General features: G+C 40.6%; 1 protein-coding gene and 1 long non-coding RNA gene across 2 annotated transcripts in view; one reads left to right on the top strand and one right to left on the bottom strand.

The window, feature by feature from the left end:
• Nucleotides 1–3,084: 3,084 nt before the first annotated feature.
• Nucleotides 3,085–18,676, bottom strand: part of PHLPP2 (PH domain and leucine rich repeat protein phosphatase 2) — a 70,405-nt gene continuing 54,813 nt past the window's right edge. The window contains exons 11-18 of the mRNA XM_023756040.1: nucleotides 16,889–17,044; nucleotides 14,975–15,175; nucleotides 11,715–11,877; nucleotides 11,357–11,487; nucleotides 10,626–10,736; nucleotides 9,627–9,821; nucleotides 7,559–7,790; nucleotides 3,085–4,790 (exon numbers count right to left, since the gene is read on the bottom strand). Coding sequence (XP_023611808.1) covers nucleotides 3,642–4,790; nucleotides 7,559–7,790; nucleotides 9,627–9,821; nucleotides 10,626–10,736; nucleotides 11,357–11,487; nucleotides 11,715–11,877; nucleotides 14,975–15,175; nucleotides 16,889–17,044 — 2,338 coding nt within the window. The 3' untranslated portion in view covers nucleotides 3,085–3,641. The remainder of the gene's footprint in view (nucleotides 4,791–7,558; nucleotides 7,791–9,626; nucleotides 9,822–10,625; nucleotides 10,737–11,356; nucleotides 11,488–11,714; nucleotides 11,878–14,974; nucleotides 15,176–16,888; nucleotides 17,045–18,676) is intronic.
• Nucleotides 7,814–18,413, top strand: LOC111826527. Its single transcript, XR_002829869.1, has 3 exons — nucleotides 7,814–8,029; nucleotides 16,795–16,831; nucleotides 18,228–18,413. It is a non-coding gene; the product is annotated as an uncharacterized LOC111826527 (long non-coding RNA).

The raw sequence follows: 18,676 nt of genomic DNA, 5'->3' as shown, positions 1-18,676 counted from the left end.
AGTATTTATAAAATAACAGGTATTTCATTTTAAAACAAAGCCATGAAAAAAGATATTCCATTTTATTTTATTTATTATTGTTGTTATTGTTATTTTTTACAAATAATAGATTTGCTGCAACATGCTCTGGCTCATATTATTGAATTAAAAAATTTAACACATTTCAAAAATATCAAAAATACACTATAATGAGTCTTAGGACTACAATACGACGATGATTGCACAAAACCGTAAGATAGGAACTCACTGTCTGGGTGACGTCCATTGGCAACAGTGAGAGAAAACCCATAGCGTCTGGGAGAAGTGCATGAAATTAGAGTACAGGGAGCTTATGTGTGATTTGAATGATCACCAAATGAGGGAAACAGAGCAGGATTTACTATAGCTGCTTTTCTCAATCTAGGAAGTGCTTACCCAGCTATGGGGCAAAAGTCACTACCTGGAGAGAAAGATTAACTTGCCTCCATGATTGGGGAGTCTAAAAGGCCCCACCCAGAGGGAAGTAAAAAGTGACACAAGACAGTTCTATAGTGATGTTGCAGACATCACTGAATGGCTTGGAGACGGTTTAATAATTGGTACATTTATTGGTAACAGCCAAGTGCTCCCTTATGGAGGTCTCTTCATTAATAATTATTGAGTAGAGAGAGAAGGTGAGCCTGTGGCTTCCAAGTACCTGCTTTTGCTGAAGGTCTACATGGGAAGAAGAGCATCACATGATATTCAGTAGATCAGCCAAACCTAACTAACTGGCTCCATCTCCTGAAAAATAGCACTCGCTACAAACAATTAGAATAGCACCCAATGATTACCACGCTGCTTGTGTTGGCTCTTCTACACACCAGGAAGAGGAACTCACAAATGTATTGCACGCACACTCACACTCACAGTAGTATAATAAAACCTTCACTTGCATTAGGAGTGGTAATTCAATGACTCTATGGTAGCACGGTCGCTCTGATATACCAGCATTCAAATGTTCACATATATTCCCGATTCATGTGGATAAAAGGAAGAATACCATGGCTGCCAAGACGCGTGTATTTTTCTTTCTTCCATAGGACTGCTGAACTGCTCCCATCAGCAGGAGTGGTGTTATTTTCAGAAATTCTCTTAAACTTTTCTATTAAGTGAGAGGTACACACGGAGACCTGAGAATCATGCAGAGGCCAGGATCTCTGGACTAGAGATCAATGGTTCTCTGCCCACCTGGGGAACACATCCTCTGGGTAAAGTCCTAGGAAGTAGGTTACATTCACCTGGAGACAGATTACTGTCTTTCACCACCTGACAGTCTAATCGGTTCACACAATGACTGCAAACGACCTCACAGGTCAGAAGATTCTGTATATTTTTGGTAATGGGCTATGGCCTTTTTACCCTCTGTGTTAATACAGAGCAATTATAGAGAAAAATGAACTAAAGGAAGTTACAAAAAAGAATAAATAGTTTTGGTATAGCCTATATTAAACATATCCAACACAACTTAATATTTCCTGAAAATAAATCTACCACACAGAACATCTGAAACTTCGGAGTTCTTCTGACTGAAAGTAAATACATTTAACTTCTGGAAAAGCCATTTCAGAAGTGGGTTTCGTGATGGTTCCATTAAGGGTGGGTAACAAAGAGAAGACAAGAAGAAGGTTCACAGATAAAGGACAATTTTTAAGAGACTATACTATTAAAGTGGTATATTCCCAAAACAACTTTCTCTTCTAGACAACATCACTATTCTATAACTCAGGGCTTCTGCTGTCTGGGTAGAAATATGTTTTACATCACCCATCACTATTATCTTGGGTGTTTCCTTCATTTTCATTTTCCCTTCATTTTTTTTTCATTTTCCTATATAAAAATAAGGCAGCAACACACTATTGTTCCCATCTTTCTAACAGCACCTAAACTTTGTATGAACTACTATGTTCCCCACTTCACATCAAGACCTGAGTTCTAAAATTCTGCAGTAGCTGACCAGTAGTTTGACACAGGGAAGTCAAGTATTCCTGAAAATTTGGGGACCCAAATTCAGATTCTTGAGGGGTTGAACTTAGTCATTGAAGTGGTATGGAATCCCCCAAGAGTGTATGTACCCCACCAAAACACGCATGTGGGTATGGGGCCTCTGAAAGGGTGAAGATACATGATGACCAACCATTTGTGGACAGGACCCTTCTTACGTATATTTCAACCCTATCTTTAATATTATTGCTCATGAAACAAATTAAAAATGGTTCCACTCTGCTTTCTTTTTAATTGTGAAAGTATTCTAGAAATCATTCAAAGCATAGTCCCCATTGGGTAAAATCAAGCAGTGTCAAAATTTTGTAGGAATAAATAGAAATTCATTTTCCTAAGTAAATCTTCTAATGGAAAAGGCAACAGAACAGAAATATGGAAGGAACTGCATTTTGCTAGGGTTACGTGGAATGTGCAAAAAATATAGTAAACCAGGTTTTCTGTGAGCTTAGGATTTTTAAATTCTTTCTTATATTAGTAATTAAACCCAGTATTCTCAAACCATGTGACGTGGATAAGCAGTTTTCAGTACTCTGTTAAACACTAAAGAGGTGAACTCTCCACTCACTTGCAACATTTTAGAAAACCATCCCTAAGCTAGAGTAAGAGAAGGAACCTAACACCTGAGCTCCATCCATCCTCTGTTCTCATTCAGCCCGTCTGTTCCGGGTCATCTGCTATAACTCACGGTTACTTGGATGTGAGCAGCATCAGCCTTGGCCCTACACACCGGAGGCTGACGTCCACTCCATCAGGTGTTATGCAAGAGGCCAACCCCCAAATGCCTAGCAGGTGTCACATTCGTCAATAGCTTTTCTCTTTTTTGTGATTTGGGGAAAGTAGTCTTAGTCTTCACTTCGTAGTCTTAGTCTTCACTTCTTTCCCATCTTCATCCCCACAAGCTTCTCAGGAGCTTTCACAGTCTGACATCCAGGACCCTGCCTAGTACCCTCATGCAAGGCTCCAACACCTGATGCTCATTCTACCTATGGAGACGAAGGTGCTGGGCTGCCTCTAAGAAGATTGGCTCGAGTGCAGATTTGAAAATAAAAAGTTCACAGTCAATGAAAAGTGCTCTCGTTACATTACATACATAAATTATCTGTTTGATTGGTTCTACATTTCCAATAAACATCATTTTGATAGGCTGTATTCTCGTAGAGAAGAATGAAAAGTCATGTGACTAGTCACATCACATCCCATCAGTTAGGTTGAGATATAAGGTGATTCCTCTGTCATAGAGATCCATCAGCAGCAATCAGTAAAGGGAATCATCTTCAGTTATTTTCCTCCACAGAAACAGTCCCTTTCCTGCCCAGGCAGGCAAATTCTCAAAATTATCCTAGGAGAGAAAGGGTTAATGGCAGGTGGCAGGACTGATACAGAGCAACATCTGCTTTCTTCCCAGTAGCTCTGGGAATCCCAGTGCAGGTTAAATGTGAAACTTAACACTGATGGTGTTTACTAGCTTATCCAGAGAAGACCCTGATAGCTCTCACCATTTTTGGCTCCAAGTTCTACCCCCCTCATCTATAGTTTAGAAATGCAGAGGCAAAATGCCTCTGGAAGGGCCCCCCACCCCGACCCAACACAGCCTTCCCTAACACAGCTGCTGGGGAGGATTACAGTGCTGTGTCAAACTCCTCAGGGAGCTCGGTCCGATCCTCTTCAATCAGCTCAGGCTCGGGCCTGCTTTCCTGGTGTTGCTTCATTTGCTCCTTCACTTCTTCTTCCAGGTCACGAGGTACAACAAACTGATCCTCTGGCTCCAGCTGAGTGGGGGCAGCAAAATAGCCCGTTTTCTTCTTGGGTGCTTCTGTGGCCACTTCAATGAGGTTCAGGCTGTCTTCCAGGGGTACAATCGAGCCATTGGAGAGTTTCTTCCCATAGAGACAGGAGGTGGAGGGAGACTTCTGTAGCTCCATCTTGTCCTTGCTCATTGGCAGAAGTATGCCACTGTTCACACTGTTCTGTCTTCGGATCCCAAAAAACAATCCTCTCCCATGCTCCTCAGGACGTGGGGCGGGAGAATTCTTTGGGAGCGTGGGCGAGTTCTCCCTCCCCCGACAGCAGTGGATATCCACTTCCACTTCTACTTTGCTGCCATTGGTTATGACCCCTTCAACGGGCTGGTCGTCGTCACTGTCCAGGCCATTGTCAGACTGGTTACTCGAGAAAGTCGCACACGAAGGCTGGCGCTGAAACACCACAGAGGTGGGGGTGGGATGGAGGCTGCAGCGCCTCTCTGGCCGTGGGAGCAAGCTGGCATCCAGGCCAGCAGTGTTATGTTCATCAGAAGCAGTGGATCCCACCTCACTGCTCACCTCTGACGTGGACATCTCACTGCTAAACTCAGAGGCGATCCCACTGCTGGAGGAAGGAGTGGTTGGCTTGAGAGGGTCCTTGATGGTGGTGGTCGGAGCAAATCCCACAGGACCTGGGAGGCTGAGCCCATTCATCTCACAAGTGCAGCCTTCCTCCCCAATGTTCAAATAAACCACTATTGCCCCCACATTGTCCTGACAACCGTAGCTCTGGGCTAATGTGCACAGCTTCTTGGCAGCTGCTAATGGGTCTTGTACGTGACGCACTGCACTGACAGCTTCTGTATATGACAAGTGTTCCCACAATGCTTTGTTTCCCAGAATCAGCAACTCATCCTGAATGGTAAGTGTAGTGGAAGAGATGTAGGGCTTGGGGAGGATCCAAGGGTAGAGGTATGTACAGCCCAGCATCCGGGTGCAGCAGGTTACCCCATTCACTTTGTTATCCTAGAGGCAGCAGAATGCAAATTTTGAAAAACAAGAAGCAATGACATACAATTCATATCTTTCTATCTCACAATGCTTAGGGCTCTACAAAAAACAAACAAACAAACACAGAACTGATATCTATTATGGTTTTTCCTAAGATCTGTGTAATTTTAAATGGCCTTACAAAAATAAATGTATAAAATTCTAAAAGAACAAAATATCAGATGGTTATACTGAATAGTTCAGAGGACTAAAGATAAAACCAATTAAAATGAAGTGGCTAAAAGGCACCTCAATCTCAAAAGGTATTTGCTTTAACATGAAGTAAAGGCCTCAGCATGTCCTTAAATAGAAAGACACCTGTTAGAAAAACAAGGATCAGCCCTAACCGGTTTGGCTCAGTGGATAGAGCGTTGGCCTGCGGACTGAAAGGTCCCGGGTTCGATTCCAGTCAAGGGCATGTACCTTGGTTGCGGGCACAACCCCAGGAGGGGTTGTGCAAGAGGCAGCTGATCGATGTTTCTCTCTCATCGATGTTTCTAACTCTCTATCCCTCTCCCTTCCTCTCTGTAAAAAATCAATAAAATATATTTAAAAAAAAAAAAAAAAGAAAAACAAGGATCAGAGCTATCATTAATTCTCCATCACTAGTATTCTCACAGAGGCCAGAACGCAGATGGGTCACTAAAAATGATTTCTCATTCAAAGGCACAGTTAGGAATGAAAAGATTCAGGAAGATATTAAATGACTAAGGCAATCTTTGTGGCTAAAGCATTAAGTAATCTCCAAAATTATTTAGCCTAGAAAAGGAAAGTCTGAAATCTGTAGTAAATTTACCTACTCTGTAAGGATTTTAACCAAAAATGAATAACAGATCAAGTCACAACTGGTATAATTCCAAACTTAAAGGAAAAGGAAAAACCTTAGTTACAGATGGGAATGTTCATCTGCCAGATACTTGATACTTATTTCTTTTCAAGATAAAACCAAGCAAAACCTCTAAAGCCATCAATATATTTACTTCATAGTTGCAGTCATTATCTGGGTGAAAATCCTGGCTCTCTATTTACCAGAACTTATCACAAACACTAAATTTTATTTTCCTCAACTGTAAAATGGAAATAAAAGCCATTCTTTCATGGGTGTTATTATGAAGATTAAACAAAATAATGAAAGCACAGTGCTTAGCAAATAAGCAAACAATAAATATCTGTGGTTAAAATAACGTTTATAAAAATATTTCCTACTTGTCTAGCACCCCTTCACCCCAAAAATCGAAACAACATTACTAAATTCTGTAAGAATAGACGAATCAAACAAAACATTCTTTTATCTTTCATTTTTGTTTTGACTAAAAGACCTTCCTAAGGCTATAATGCCTCAGAGTTCCAGAATCTTCATGGTATCAACCACACTGTGATATACTTTTTTTGGTTTTGTGCTTCCTTGGATAAAATCTAACATGGATAGTCCTGACAGAATTCTGACAGAACAGACAGCCCAGAAATGGACCCACACATACAGCCCACTGATCTTTGACAAAGGAGCAAAGGCAACTCCATGGAGAAAGGGCAGTCTATTCAACCAATGCTGCTGGAACAACTGGACATTCACATGCAAAAAAGAAAGAAAAATAACCTAGACATGGAGCTTACACCTTTCCAAAAATTAATTCAAAACTGATCAGACTTACTGAACTTCCAAAACTTCCAAAAGATAAGACAGAAAGAAATCTAGGTGACCTTGGGTTTGGCAATGAGATTTTAGATACAACACCAAAACATGAACCATGAAAGAAAAATAAGTGGGACTTCATTAAAATTAAAAACTTCTCTGCAAAAGACACTGATTAAAAGAATGAGAAGACAAGCCACAGATTGGGAGAAAGTATTTGCAAAACACACATCTGATAAGGACTTGTATCCAAAATTCACACAGAGTTCTTAAAGTTCAGCCATAAAGAAACAAACAATTCAATTAAAAATGGGCAAAAGATCTGAACAGAATTCTGCTTTGCAGTAAACAATGCTCACATGAACTGCTAAGGTCTCTTTGAAAGCAAAAATGTTATGCTAACTTCTAAAACAGAAGAAAAACTGCAAAATTGTGGAGATACTGATGCTTCATTATTTAAAAAAGAAAATATAACCAAAGCATATAAGCCAAATACAATTGTATTATGAACAGAAAAAAATATTTTGAAACTTTGCATTTCAGACTAGGATGTCAAACTATAGGAGTGTTTCTCTTCTGTTTGGAAATTAACCAAAGGGAACATTTACCTTCATTTTACATGCTAGCTATACATCTACAGCAGTGATTTTCAACAGGTGTGCTGACACAATTTTTAAATCATGCAATGCTTTCCTATTTAGTCAGGGGCACTGACCTCTTTTTCCTTAGATTGTCAAATTAAAAAATGACAACACAACAATAGGTGTCTGGTGTGAATGAATCAAAATTATACCTTTCTTTGTCAGATCAGCAAAAAGAAAACTTTTTGGTGTGCTGCAGAATTTTAGTAATCAGTTTATGTATGCCATGAGATGAAAAAGATTGAAAATCACTGATCTAAAGCATCAAATTCAGATTTTTCCTTCTAATTAATTTGACTTTTCTTTTTGCTAGTCATTAGCTGCTCATTAGCTTTTCTTCTAGTTCTATTATCTGAGTTGGATACAGTTTACAAGGCTTGATAGAAGGAAAGTGGGCCTCCACTGCCATTATGCAAACAGCATTCACTGGATTTGGGGAGTAGAGGTGACTGATGGAGAGCGAGACTCACCTCTGTTATGATGGCTTTTTGGTCTTTCACTCTTTGGGCCTCGTCCGCATCCTGTTCCAGGCTGAAGACTTTAGAGAGGGGCACTGGTTTCCCACCTCGACACAGGACTGCTTGGCACGTGCCCACGTTGGCCACCGTCAAGCTAAAACTACTTGTTGAATCGGCAGTGTCAGGGCGGATGTAACAAAGAAGAGCAGAGGAGCCCAGCTTCTGACCAGCCATCCCTAATTTCCTGTTTAGAAAGAAAATGAAGACCTGAGTAAGCTAGAGTAAGAAGAAAATGGCAGTCCTTCATGGCCACCATTTCCTTGTTTTCCTGCCAGGTGACTGGACCAGCCCCACCCTCATCCACATGAAGGCAGTCCCCGGCTATACTAGGAGGTGATGATGGTGAGCAGAGTTCTGCCTTCCACTCTTAACTCACTGAGAAAAGGAATTTTACACAACAGTGAGCTCAAAGGAGAGAGTAAGGTGATTGTTCTCTGCTCCTTCTACTTGTGTCTAATCATTGACCACAATGGCGTAACTCAGTGGTTTCAACTTTAGAGCATCAAAATCACTTAGAGGGTTTGTAAAAACACAGATTACAGGGCCCACCCCCAGAATGTCTGATTCAGTAGATAAGGGGCAGCCCAACAGTTTGCATTTCTAACAAGTTTCCAGTGATGTTGAAGCTCCCGAGGCTGTTGTCCTGGAACAACACATTGAGAACCACACATTTAGGTTTTAAGTTCCTTGAAGGAAGGATCATAATTTCCCCTGTATTTCTCCCATGCACATGGCATCCACCCCCCAGTATGTGGTACACAATGCTAAGCATAGAGCAGGTGCTATAAAAAAGACCTGGTTCTAAATTTGGCTTTTTCATTTACTGGCTATAGATCCTCAGCAAGTTATTTCTCTGAGAAATTTTTTAATAAAATACCCACTTCTTTGGCTTGTTTTGAAAATTAAAGATATGATATGAGAAATGCTTGGTACAGTACCCTGCTCTCAGGAGGTACTTCATAAGCAGAGTTCTCTCTCCCAAACCCTTTATTTTGTCAAGTTAAACTCCTTTCCCAGCCTATTTGCTTTGTATTATAATGAGAGAGAAAACTAGCTTGGACTCCAGGCTGCTCCATTTCAACACTGATTATCTCTATATCTATATATATAAAAGCCCAGCAACCGTTATGGCAAAATGACCAGAACGACCTGTAGCTATGATGTGCACTGACCACCAGGAGGCAGATGCTTAACCCAGGAGCTACACCTTGGTGGTCAGTGCACTCCCACAGTGGGAGTGCTGCTCAGCCAGAAGCTGAGCTCACGGCTGGCGAGCACAGCGGCAGTGGTGGGAGCCTCTCCTGCCTCTGTGGCAGCACTAAGGAGCGGCGAGCCAAGCAGTAAGGAGCGGCAAGCCAAGAGGTAAGGAGGGAGCAGGCGGACAGTTAGGAGTGAGCAGGTGGGCAGTTAGGAGCGAAGTGTCCCGGGTTGTGAGAGGGCACAGGCCCAGCTGAGGTAATCCCCCCACCCCCGTGCACGAATTTTGTGCATCGGGCCTCTAGTACAAGATAACAACCTCTCAGTTGTCAGTATCCTTTTTGCGGCCCACCTGATGGGTAAAATGCTCCATTAGCTACTAAGAGATTTTCAATAGTTTAGCTATATAGGGTTTTTACCATTAAGTGGCTTAGAAGATTAGTTGGTAAATCCCAGTAAGTATTCTAAAAACATGAACTGATCAGTGCTTAACGTTCTGTAGGTCATTGACTCTTTGGAGAATCTTATGAAAGCTTACTATGCTCCTTCCCCCAAATGCATACACACACAACCTTTCCCACATCAGTTCTGGGCTTTCCAGATCTTTCCAGATCTTGGGTTCAACAGAGAAAACACAGATGGTTCCACAGGCTCTTTAAAGCACCAAAATCCCCCACATTCCACGCTGATATAGAGAGAACGGCTAGGGCAGAAGGAGCAAGATCTCATCTTGATCCTGTGCCTGTAATTTAGACTCTGACCTTCTGGCTTAGATTTTCCAAAAGTGGAACTGAGTTAGGGATTATTCAACCCACCTGCTTACCTGTGAGATACCAAGAAGGTGTGAGCCATGGAAACGGTGTCACTGGATGACTGCTGGACCTCCTCCAGAAGCACGTCCGCCATCGTGCACTGCAGGAGGCGGGGAAGCTCCTCATTCCGGTCCCCATCAAACATGCCGTATACCGCTCCCACGCCCTCCGCAAAGGTATCCACAGCTAGCGAAGATACACACAGCCTATCACAGAAAGACAAGAAAGACAAACATCAAAGAAAGTTATTGGTAAAAGGATTATTCTCTGAGGAGCCTTCTTTAAAAAACTAAGTGTTAACTGAGGGTGGAGAAGAACAGGAGTAAATCCTAACCTACAAATGAAAAGTGTTCATTATTAGGTAGCATTTGAAAGAGTTGCTGACGTAACAGGGGAATTCAGCCACATTCAGAAGCTGTACATATTTTAACTTTGCAATGCTGCCAAAGCTGGACAGATGAAATGTTTTCTCTTAGTAGTTATCAAAGACTACTATTGTTAACGCCCTTCAGCCAGAGGCCCCCAGGAGCACACCTGTGGTTGAATGAGTTGAGTGTATTATGCACCGAGCAAGGCAGAATGCACATCATGGAACTCTGGGGAGTGTAGGTAAGACCTAGCATAGGATTTGGGCTTTGACTGGGTCACTTTGGAGAAGGTCTAATGAAGGGGTCATCATACTAGATTGGGGGCTGCCAGAAAGCGGGGCCATTCTATGGTTGGGTATCTCCATCAATCTTATCTATAGGAAAAGATTAGCATAAGGATAAAGCTGTAATTGGTACAGAAAATAGTAGTCGCCCATTTTATGGTAGGGATGAGAGAATTTGGTATTTTGGGGCCTGCACATTCGTCTTGTTTTTGTGCAAAGGGATCTTATCTGATGTTGACATTCTGTGATTTGTTTACACCCAACAAGAGAATATGGCCTGGCATTTACCATCAGATCAGTTCCCAGATGTCAGCGGCTACCTTTCTTCTTTGTCAGTCTCCATGGCCAAGATACTCACTTGTTCCTCTGCCCTGCCATCTCAGCCAGTCCATGGCTCCAGAAAGTTGATGTAACTGTAGGATCCGTGGTTGGCAAAGGTTTCTGATCAATTTTCAGGGTTGTGATATGGCTGTGGGAAGTGGAGGAAGGAAAGATTAAACCGTAAATGCTTCTGTATTTTACAAAAACTATCCTAACAATAATATGTTATTTTTATAAAATAGTCTGTTGACAGACTAAGATTCATCTCCAGAGAGACTAAAAGTAGTATGCTGACCCACTGGCCAAGGTGGAGAAAGGAAAAAGTAGGAGGAAGAAATAGGGGCCAAATATTGTTACAATTGATGCTGTCTCTATGAAAACTAGGCACAAAAAAGACTTAAACATTTCAGCCAACTGTCTACTTATTTTAAGTATTTTAATACAATTAACTCTTGGTACAATGAATGAGCTTGCACTGTCTCTTACATGTTGTGATGTAATGTGATCTGTGCCACCTAAACCATCTATGCCTGCCATGAAAAGATAGTCAGTATGTGGCTGAGCCTGGATGCCAAGTCCTAATATAAATGGGTGAGAACATTTATGTGGATGGACAGAACATCCACCCATAACTGAATCAAAGTTCGGGCCCAAGGGGTTTTATGCTTCATCCATTCTACTCCTTCAAATAATCAAGACCTTGAGAAGCCCCCACATGGCTGGTGAGACTAAGAGCACATGGGGGTTCGTTTTCACAAGTTTTCTTACCTAAATGTGTCTAGCGTCTTATGTTCCAGAACCAGGTTTGTATTTCCAGTCAGGTCAAGGTCCTGTAAGGTAGCAGGCAAGGCCTCTGGGATCAGGATTTCTGTCAAGTCATTGCAACTTAGGTCTACAAACTGAGAAGTGGAAAAAATCAAAAGAAAATACATCACAGGTAGTTAATTCTTAACTCTCTAACAGTCAGTCTACTATTATATCCTCCAAGGGAACTTAATTTCTTCCCAAGAACCCACTGAATACACTGTGATCCCTAATTGCCACGTCCTTCTTCCTTACGAGGTCAACCTCATTCACTCTCCTGCCACTTCCCCCCGAGGGACAGCATTCCAGCACATGACAGTACCTGGATCTGAGGCAACTGCAGTATTTCTGGGAAAATGCTGATGTTGTTGGAGTGTGCGACAAGGGTGTGCAGCCTTTTGCAGTTCGCTATGGTCGTGGGAATGGTTTTAAGCTTGTTGCCACTTAGGTTCAGTTCCTCCAATTGTTCCAATTTATTTAGTTTGCTGAAAAAGAAATACCAAAATACCACACTGCACCCAAAAGGAGCTGCCAAGCAAGTGTTAGAGTAGCCGAAGCACAGAGGCGACTGGCCCACTGCCCGATGCCTGGCCATATGAAATGATCAGAGACACCAGGAAGGGAAGGGCTCCCCAAGGTAACTGCGCCTGCTACACTTCAGTCTGGTCTGCCTCTCAGTGTGTTTGAAGGGGCTGAAGCGTCCCTGGCTTCTCTGACAGCTGTTGGATCTTGTGGCATGAACGGCTTCCTATTATGTGACTTACAGGGAGAGGCTGAATCAGCATCGGCCTAGGGTTGGTAGATTAGTTGCTTCGCCACTAACTAGTTGCAGAATACTGCATAAGTTAATGTCAGTTTATATCAATATCCTCAGCTAAAAAAGAAGCTGTACTAAATCATCACTAAGAGTCTTTTCAATTTTAAATATCTACCGTTACCTATACATAACACAATCCATCTTCACTAAACATTGTTTTGAGTGGTTATTACACATACAGTGCTATGCTAAGAATGTTAATGCAATGCGATTCACTGTTCCACTGGATTGAGCAAAGCTTTCTCCACAATAAGCAAAATATCTTAAGATGGCCTAACACCTTTATCTAGATTATTACAAGTTGCTCTAATATAACATACCATAATTTCTATTGCTAGGAAAGCCAGAAATACTTTTAATAATTAAGCTCAGTAAATTAAAACTGCTTTTTAATTACAATAGTAATCTATATTCACTGAAAAAAATTGGAAAAAGGGACAAGGAAAACAGAGGTGGGAAAAAAAATCATACTACCAGAGAATTCTGATGACATTTTGGTGGAGGGTATTCTTGTCCTTTGTCATGCATGAAACTATATTTTAAATTAAAAAACAATGCTATGTTATATTTTATAACTTGCTGGGGTTTTTTTGGTTTTCTTTTACTTTACTTAATATGTTTTAAAAGTGTTCCATGTCCAAATCTCATGCTATTCTCTCACACTACTCCCTGCTTGGATCTACGACTACTTTCTGACTTGTAGACAGAAACACAGTGAGCGCCCCTCTCTCAATCAGTCTCTTACGGAGCCCAGAGCTGTGCCAGACTTTGAAAATAGTGCAAAAGAAACAGAAAATTTGGATTATGCCTGTGCAATTATAACATTGTTTAAGAGATGACCTGACAGTGGATTTATTATTCATATAGAACATACATGTTCTTTAATGTACTGCTCCTAAATTCCATTTAGTTTTACTATCTGTACCAGAGTACTCTAATTTTATATGATCTGTTGCTGTTCTTGTCTTTACTTCTAACTTCTTATTTTCATATTTTTAATGTTTTACATTTAATATTAGCCTGCTTTTGACCCCTCCCACAATATGAGTGTCACCAAATTAGATGGAATTCATGAGTTTCAGAGTATTCATCTGGTATCTCCCAACAGCTTCAAAAACTAATATAACTTGTCAGTGGTCTGTCATTTCCACTTTACATGACTATGTGTGGGGCCAACTGAATTAATCTCATCAGATTTCAAGGGATCAAATTCTGAAATTAAGATTCTGCATTCACTTTAAAAGCCACCGTTTAAATATATCTGTATTGATTTCAGAGCGGAAGGGAGAGGGAGAAAGAGAGAGAAATATCAATGATGAGAGAGAATCACTGATTGGCTGCCTCCTGCACGCTCCCCACTGAGGACTGAACCCACAACCCGGGCATGTGACCTTGACTGGAATTGAACCCAGGACCCTTCAGTCCACAAGCTGACACTCTATCCACTGAGCCAAACCGGCCAGGACTAAAAGCCATTGTTTAAATTCTTTTAGGAAGCAATCATGTTTATCCTGCTTGTCTTTTATGAGCTCTAAATATCTTCTTTCATAAATATTTAAAAAAATTATAATCCCTATCAGTTTTTCTGAGTTTATTACATTTCTAACAACATTTATAAAATAAAATTAGAGTCAAAATACATAGTTTTATTGTTTTCATTCAAATAATACCAAACATCATTTCCCTATTGTTTCTTTCAAAACATGAGTTTTAATATTACCTTCATGGTATAGATGTACTTTTCAGGTATTATATTTTATCAAATGTACTTTGGAAGATATTTATTTTTCTACTGACACTGTTTAAAACTTTGACCACATTAAATGTCTCGCTTATGTCTTCGTATAGGTGAAGCCTAGCTATTATTCATCTCTTCCTCCTGGAAGGCCAACACCCCCAGGCTCTGTGCAGTGCAATGAGCTACCTACATATACCTTTAACATGCTGCATTTATTATGCTGCATTGCAATTGCCTATATACTTATCTATTCCCCCAATTTGACTGTAAGTAACTTGAGGACAGAGGCTGTAACTTAATCGGCACTGCTTCCCCAGTGCTTACACAGCATACAGTAGGCATTCAATATAGACAGCTGACTGAACAAAATGGGCTTGAACGGTGCTCGTCCACTTATACACTGATTTTTTTCAATAAATACAGTTGGCCCTTCATGCCCACAGGTTTCCACCCACGGATTCAACCAACTGTGGATGGGATACAGCATTTTCACATTCCCAACCACGGTCTCCCAGCTGCAGATCAAACATATTGTTTTGCATTCACAGTTAGTTGAATCCACATATGCAAAGGGCCAACTGTAGAGTGAAAAGTTACATGTGGATTATCGATTGTATGGGGGTTGGCTCCCCCTAGCACCCAGCCTGTTCAAGGATCCACTGTATATAATGAATAAATTAATGGACTCAACAGTACTTTTATGAAGCAGTGCTGAATGAAAAAAAAAAAAACCAATTGTCTCCGGAATTTCTTTAATTTATTTCATAAGCCTGTACTTTTCTAGGCTGAAAATTCTCAGACCATTCATTATCAGCTAACTACAACTAAGAATTAAACACATTTTAACCACAACTTCTCTGGTTATTGATACGTAACAACTAGGTACAAACACTTTCCCATTCAACTAGTGGAATCGTAAGTCACTCCACATAAAGCAAGAGTACCTAGTGAGATAGCAGCAATGTGGTCTAACAAATGCAGAATGCATGTTATTTGTCTGAAATGACCAAAGTGTGCATTTGTTTACCTTGCGGGAAAAGTTTGTAGCTGGTTGTTTGCAAGATGCAAGATTCGCAGGTGTGGGTGCCCGACCAGGACAGGCACACACTGATCTGTCAGGAGGTTGTTGGTCAGATAGAGCAGCTGCAGGGCACTCAGGCTCTCCTCCCCTGCAGAAGCAGATGGCAAGGACTCCAGACTATTTGCAGATGCATTCAAGTACCTGAGGCTGACAGAGCACACACACATCATTTCCTGCACGGTTATTTATTGCCTTAGGTAGAAAACATCATGCCATCTCAGTAGGGAACACTGCCATTACATGCTCCAAAACTCACGACAAATGAAACTTCCTCCAGGTAGTTTTCTCTAATTGATTCTAACAACCAAAGTTCCTTTTACTCAACTCATGCAAGCCAAACAGACAGGAAATCATTCAGGCTTGGTAGTAGTCCCGGGCTTCTGTAGTGGCCTGAAGTCTACCTTAGCTTCATTTTTTACTGTCTTTATGTCCCCCCGAAAGAGTGCTGTTGAGTATCATGTTCACAAATATCCAAACTGTGAAGACACCCTTCAGAAAAATTTTTTGTCAGATTTCAACGTCATCATATTTATTTAGCCAAGCCCCTTGTAATCCCCTAATAATGGGCACAGCGCTGTTTCCAACTGTTTGCTATTACAGACATTATATTGAGCACCTTTGTATCCTTATCCAATTATTTATTTATACTACATTCCCAGAAGCAAAATTGGTTGGGGTCAAAAGATAGATATATCTTTAAAATTTTTCATATATATTGCCAAACTGAGCTCCAGAAAGGGCAATACCAATTATACTTACAATATGTATTATATATACAAACACTGTTTTTTTCTTTTTATATACAAACATGTTTTAGAATTTCCAAAGATTTTATTTTTTGGAAAGTCCAACCAAGTGTATTGAGATGTATAAGCTGCCACACAAAGAACAAGCCAGACGATTGTAGGCTAAATGCTTTTTGTATGTTTCCTGTAGCTGGCAATTTTCAACCTTTGCATCTCATGGCACATATAAACTACTGAAATTCTGTGCACACCAAAAAAGTTATTATATTTCTTGCTGATCTGACAAAAAAAAGGTATAATTTTGATTCACTCACATCAGAGGGCTTGTGTTGGCTGTTGTCATTATTTTATGTGACAATCTAAGAGAAAAGAGATCAGTGCCCCTGACTAAATAGTCAGGTATCACATGTTTTAAAAATTCTTGCAGCACACCAGTTGAAAATCACTGCTATAGCCTATGTTAAATTACTAGTGCTTATCTCTATTTTCTCCATTTCTAAACTGAAGATAATATTGTCTTCTCCATATTGCAGAGGGCTATAATTAAAAACGAATCTTCATTGAATGGTGGGTGACATACACATTAGATATACCTGATTATGGATGTTAAAGTAAAAAAACATTATTTATTGCTAATTTACAATGAGAAAGCAAGTAACACCTTCTGAAACAGTGTTACCGTTAAATGCACAGTTTTCAAAGTAGGTAGTAAAAGAGTGATGCAAATAAAGAATAAAACTCAATGATAGCTTTGTAAAGCTAGAAGCAAAATTAACTTTAATGGTATGTCCTTTTTTCCTAATGAAAAAGCTAAAAATTGCCAAGAAAGAGGCATGAGAGCACTGCAATTTCTCTTTAAAGGTCATAATTGTATTTGTTTTCTGAGATGAAAGCCTGAACCTTCCCCACCTGTTTGAAACTGTTTACAACACCAAAACTTCTTACGTATCTGATGGTTATTTCAACTCTAGAGTCGAAGATTACCACCTCATAAAAACAGTGTCATATTTTATTTCATAGAAAGTACAAATGACTCCACCCATCGCTGGACTATGAGGTAAACTATAAATCTAGTTCCAAAGGTCACCCCAATGACAAGCAGTGCAGTGCTTACTTTAAGGCCTTGGAGAAGAGGGTGTCCGGCAGCCTGGTGAGCAGGTTATGCTGGATGTCCAACACCTCCAGAGGGATGTGCTCCACGAGCACTGGGAGGGTCTGCACGTGATTGTGTCCCACCATCAGTTTCCTAAGACTCAGGCTGCTAAGAATTCTGGAAGTGGGCGGGGAGGGGGGACAGGACAAAGAAACAAAAAACTTACTTAAGTCTTTCTTTCTGAGTCTGCCCTTGGCTGTTTAATTAAATGAGTAAAATGAATAGAAACATACTCTTCTAGACAGTATAATCCAGGGGTCCTCAAACTACGGCCCGCAGGCCACATGCAAATACAAATATTGTATTTGTTCCCGTTTTGTTTTTTTACTTCAAAATAAGATATGTGCAGTGTGCATAGGAATTTGTTCATAGTTTTTTTTTAAACTATAGTCCGGCCCTCCAACGGTCTGAGCGACAGTGAACTGGCTCCCTGTTTAAAAAGTTTGAGGACCCCTGGTATAATCCCTGACAAGTGCCTGAGCCAAGAAAGCAGCCATGGCCATATGTTTACCCACCTCCACCAGGAAGTCCTTACGGTCATCCTGGGAAAAGGTGAGTTAATGAAAGCAACCAGCACAGAACAGATCTAAACAAAAAATTTCTAGAATAAATCGATTTATTCTAGAATTGAGTGAATCTATTAATATAGGTAACTATAATAAATAACAAAATTCATTATAACAAAGCCACGATTCTGTGCTTAAAATGTGCTAGGCCAGTGAAGGGGAACCTATGACACGCGTGTCAGAGGTGACACGCAAACTCATTTTTTTGGTTGATTTTTCTTTGTTAAATGGCATTTAAATATATAAAATAAATATCAAAAATATAAATCTTTGTTTTACTATGGTTGCAAATATCAAAAAATTTCTATATGTGACATGGCACCAGAGTTAAGTTAGGGTTTTTCAAAATGCTGACACGCCGAGCTCAAAAGGTTCACCATCACTGTGCTAGGCCACTTAACTATGAGGTTCAGAAGAAATAGTGACTGATTTGCCAAAGATCTCACATTGAATGTAGTCAATGGCATAGTCAGGATTTGAACTAAGGCCTGATTCCCAAGGTTGTGTTCATACCTACTATGCTACAAAAGCCTCTTGTTTAATTTAAAACACTCCACTAGATGATAACATTTTATACCTTATGTAAATGGTATGTTCAATGCTTGTAAATATACCACTTACCCCCTCTCCCAAGCACCTCTCTCTTCCCCCCCTCCCCACATGCAGAAGTCCCACCATCTTGTATCTTATAATTATTCAAAGTTCTGAATTTCTACAACATTTTATTTATACAGTGCAGTGACGAAAAGTGAAGGCAAGAATGACAACATTCAGCGCTTGCCGGCATGGCTCAGTGCTTGGAGCGTCAGCCTGCACACCGGAGGGTCTGGGGCTTGGTTCCTGGTGTGACCGGGGGCACATACCTGGGTTGCAGATCGGGGCACGTGTGGGAGGCAACCAATCAAGTGTCTCTTTCACATTGGTATTTCTCTCTCCCTGCCCCTCCACTCTCTCTAAAAATCAATGGAAAAAATATCCTCACTCCTCGGTAAGGATTTAAAAAAAAAGAAATGACAACATTGCAATGTTAGCACTCACTACTTCCTAGTTAAGTGTAACCTTGGGCAAGTTACCGAGCCATTCCAAGCCTAGTTTCCTCATCTGTAAGATGAGGATACAGCACCTAATATAATAACGCTGGTCAAGGACTATATAAAGTAAAGTCCTCAGAACTTTGGCCCAG

Source organism: Myotis lucifugus, unplaced genomic scaffold (genome assembly GCF_000147115.1).
Source record: "Myotis lucifugus unplaced genomic scaffold, Myoluc2.0 scaffold_88, whole genome shotgun sequence".
Taxonomy (NCBI): domain Eukaryota; kingdom Metazoa; phylum Chordata; class Mammalia; order Chiroptera; family Vespertilionidae; genus Myotis; species Myotis lucifugus.
Note: the sequence above shows the minus strand (reverse complement) of the source record. Positions and strands in the feature narration are given on the sequence as shown.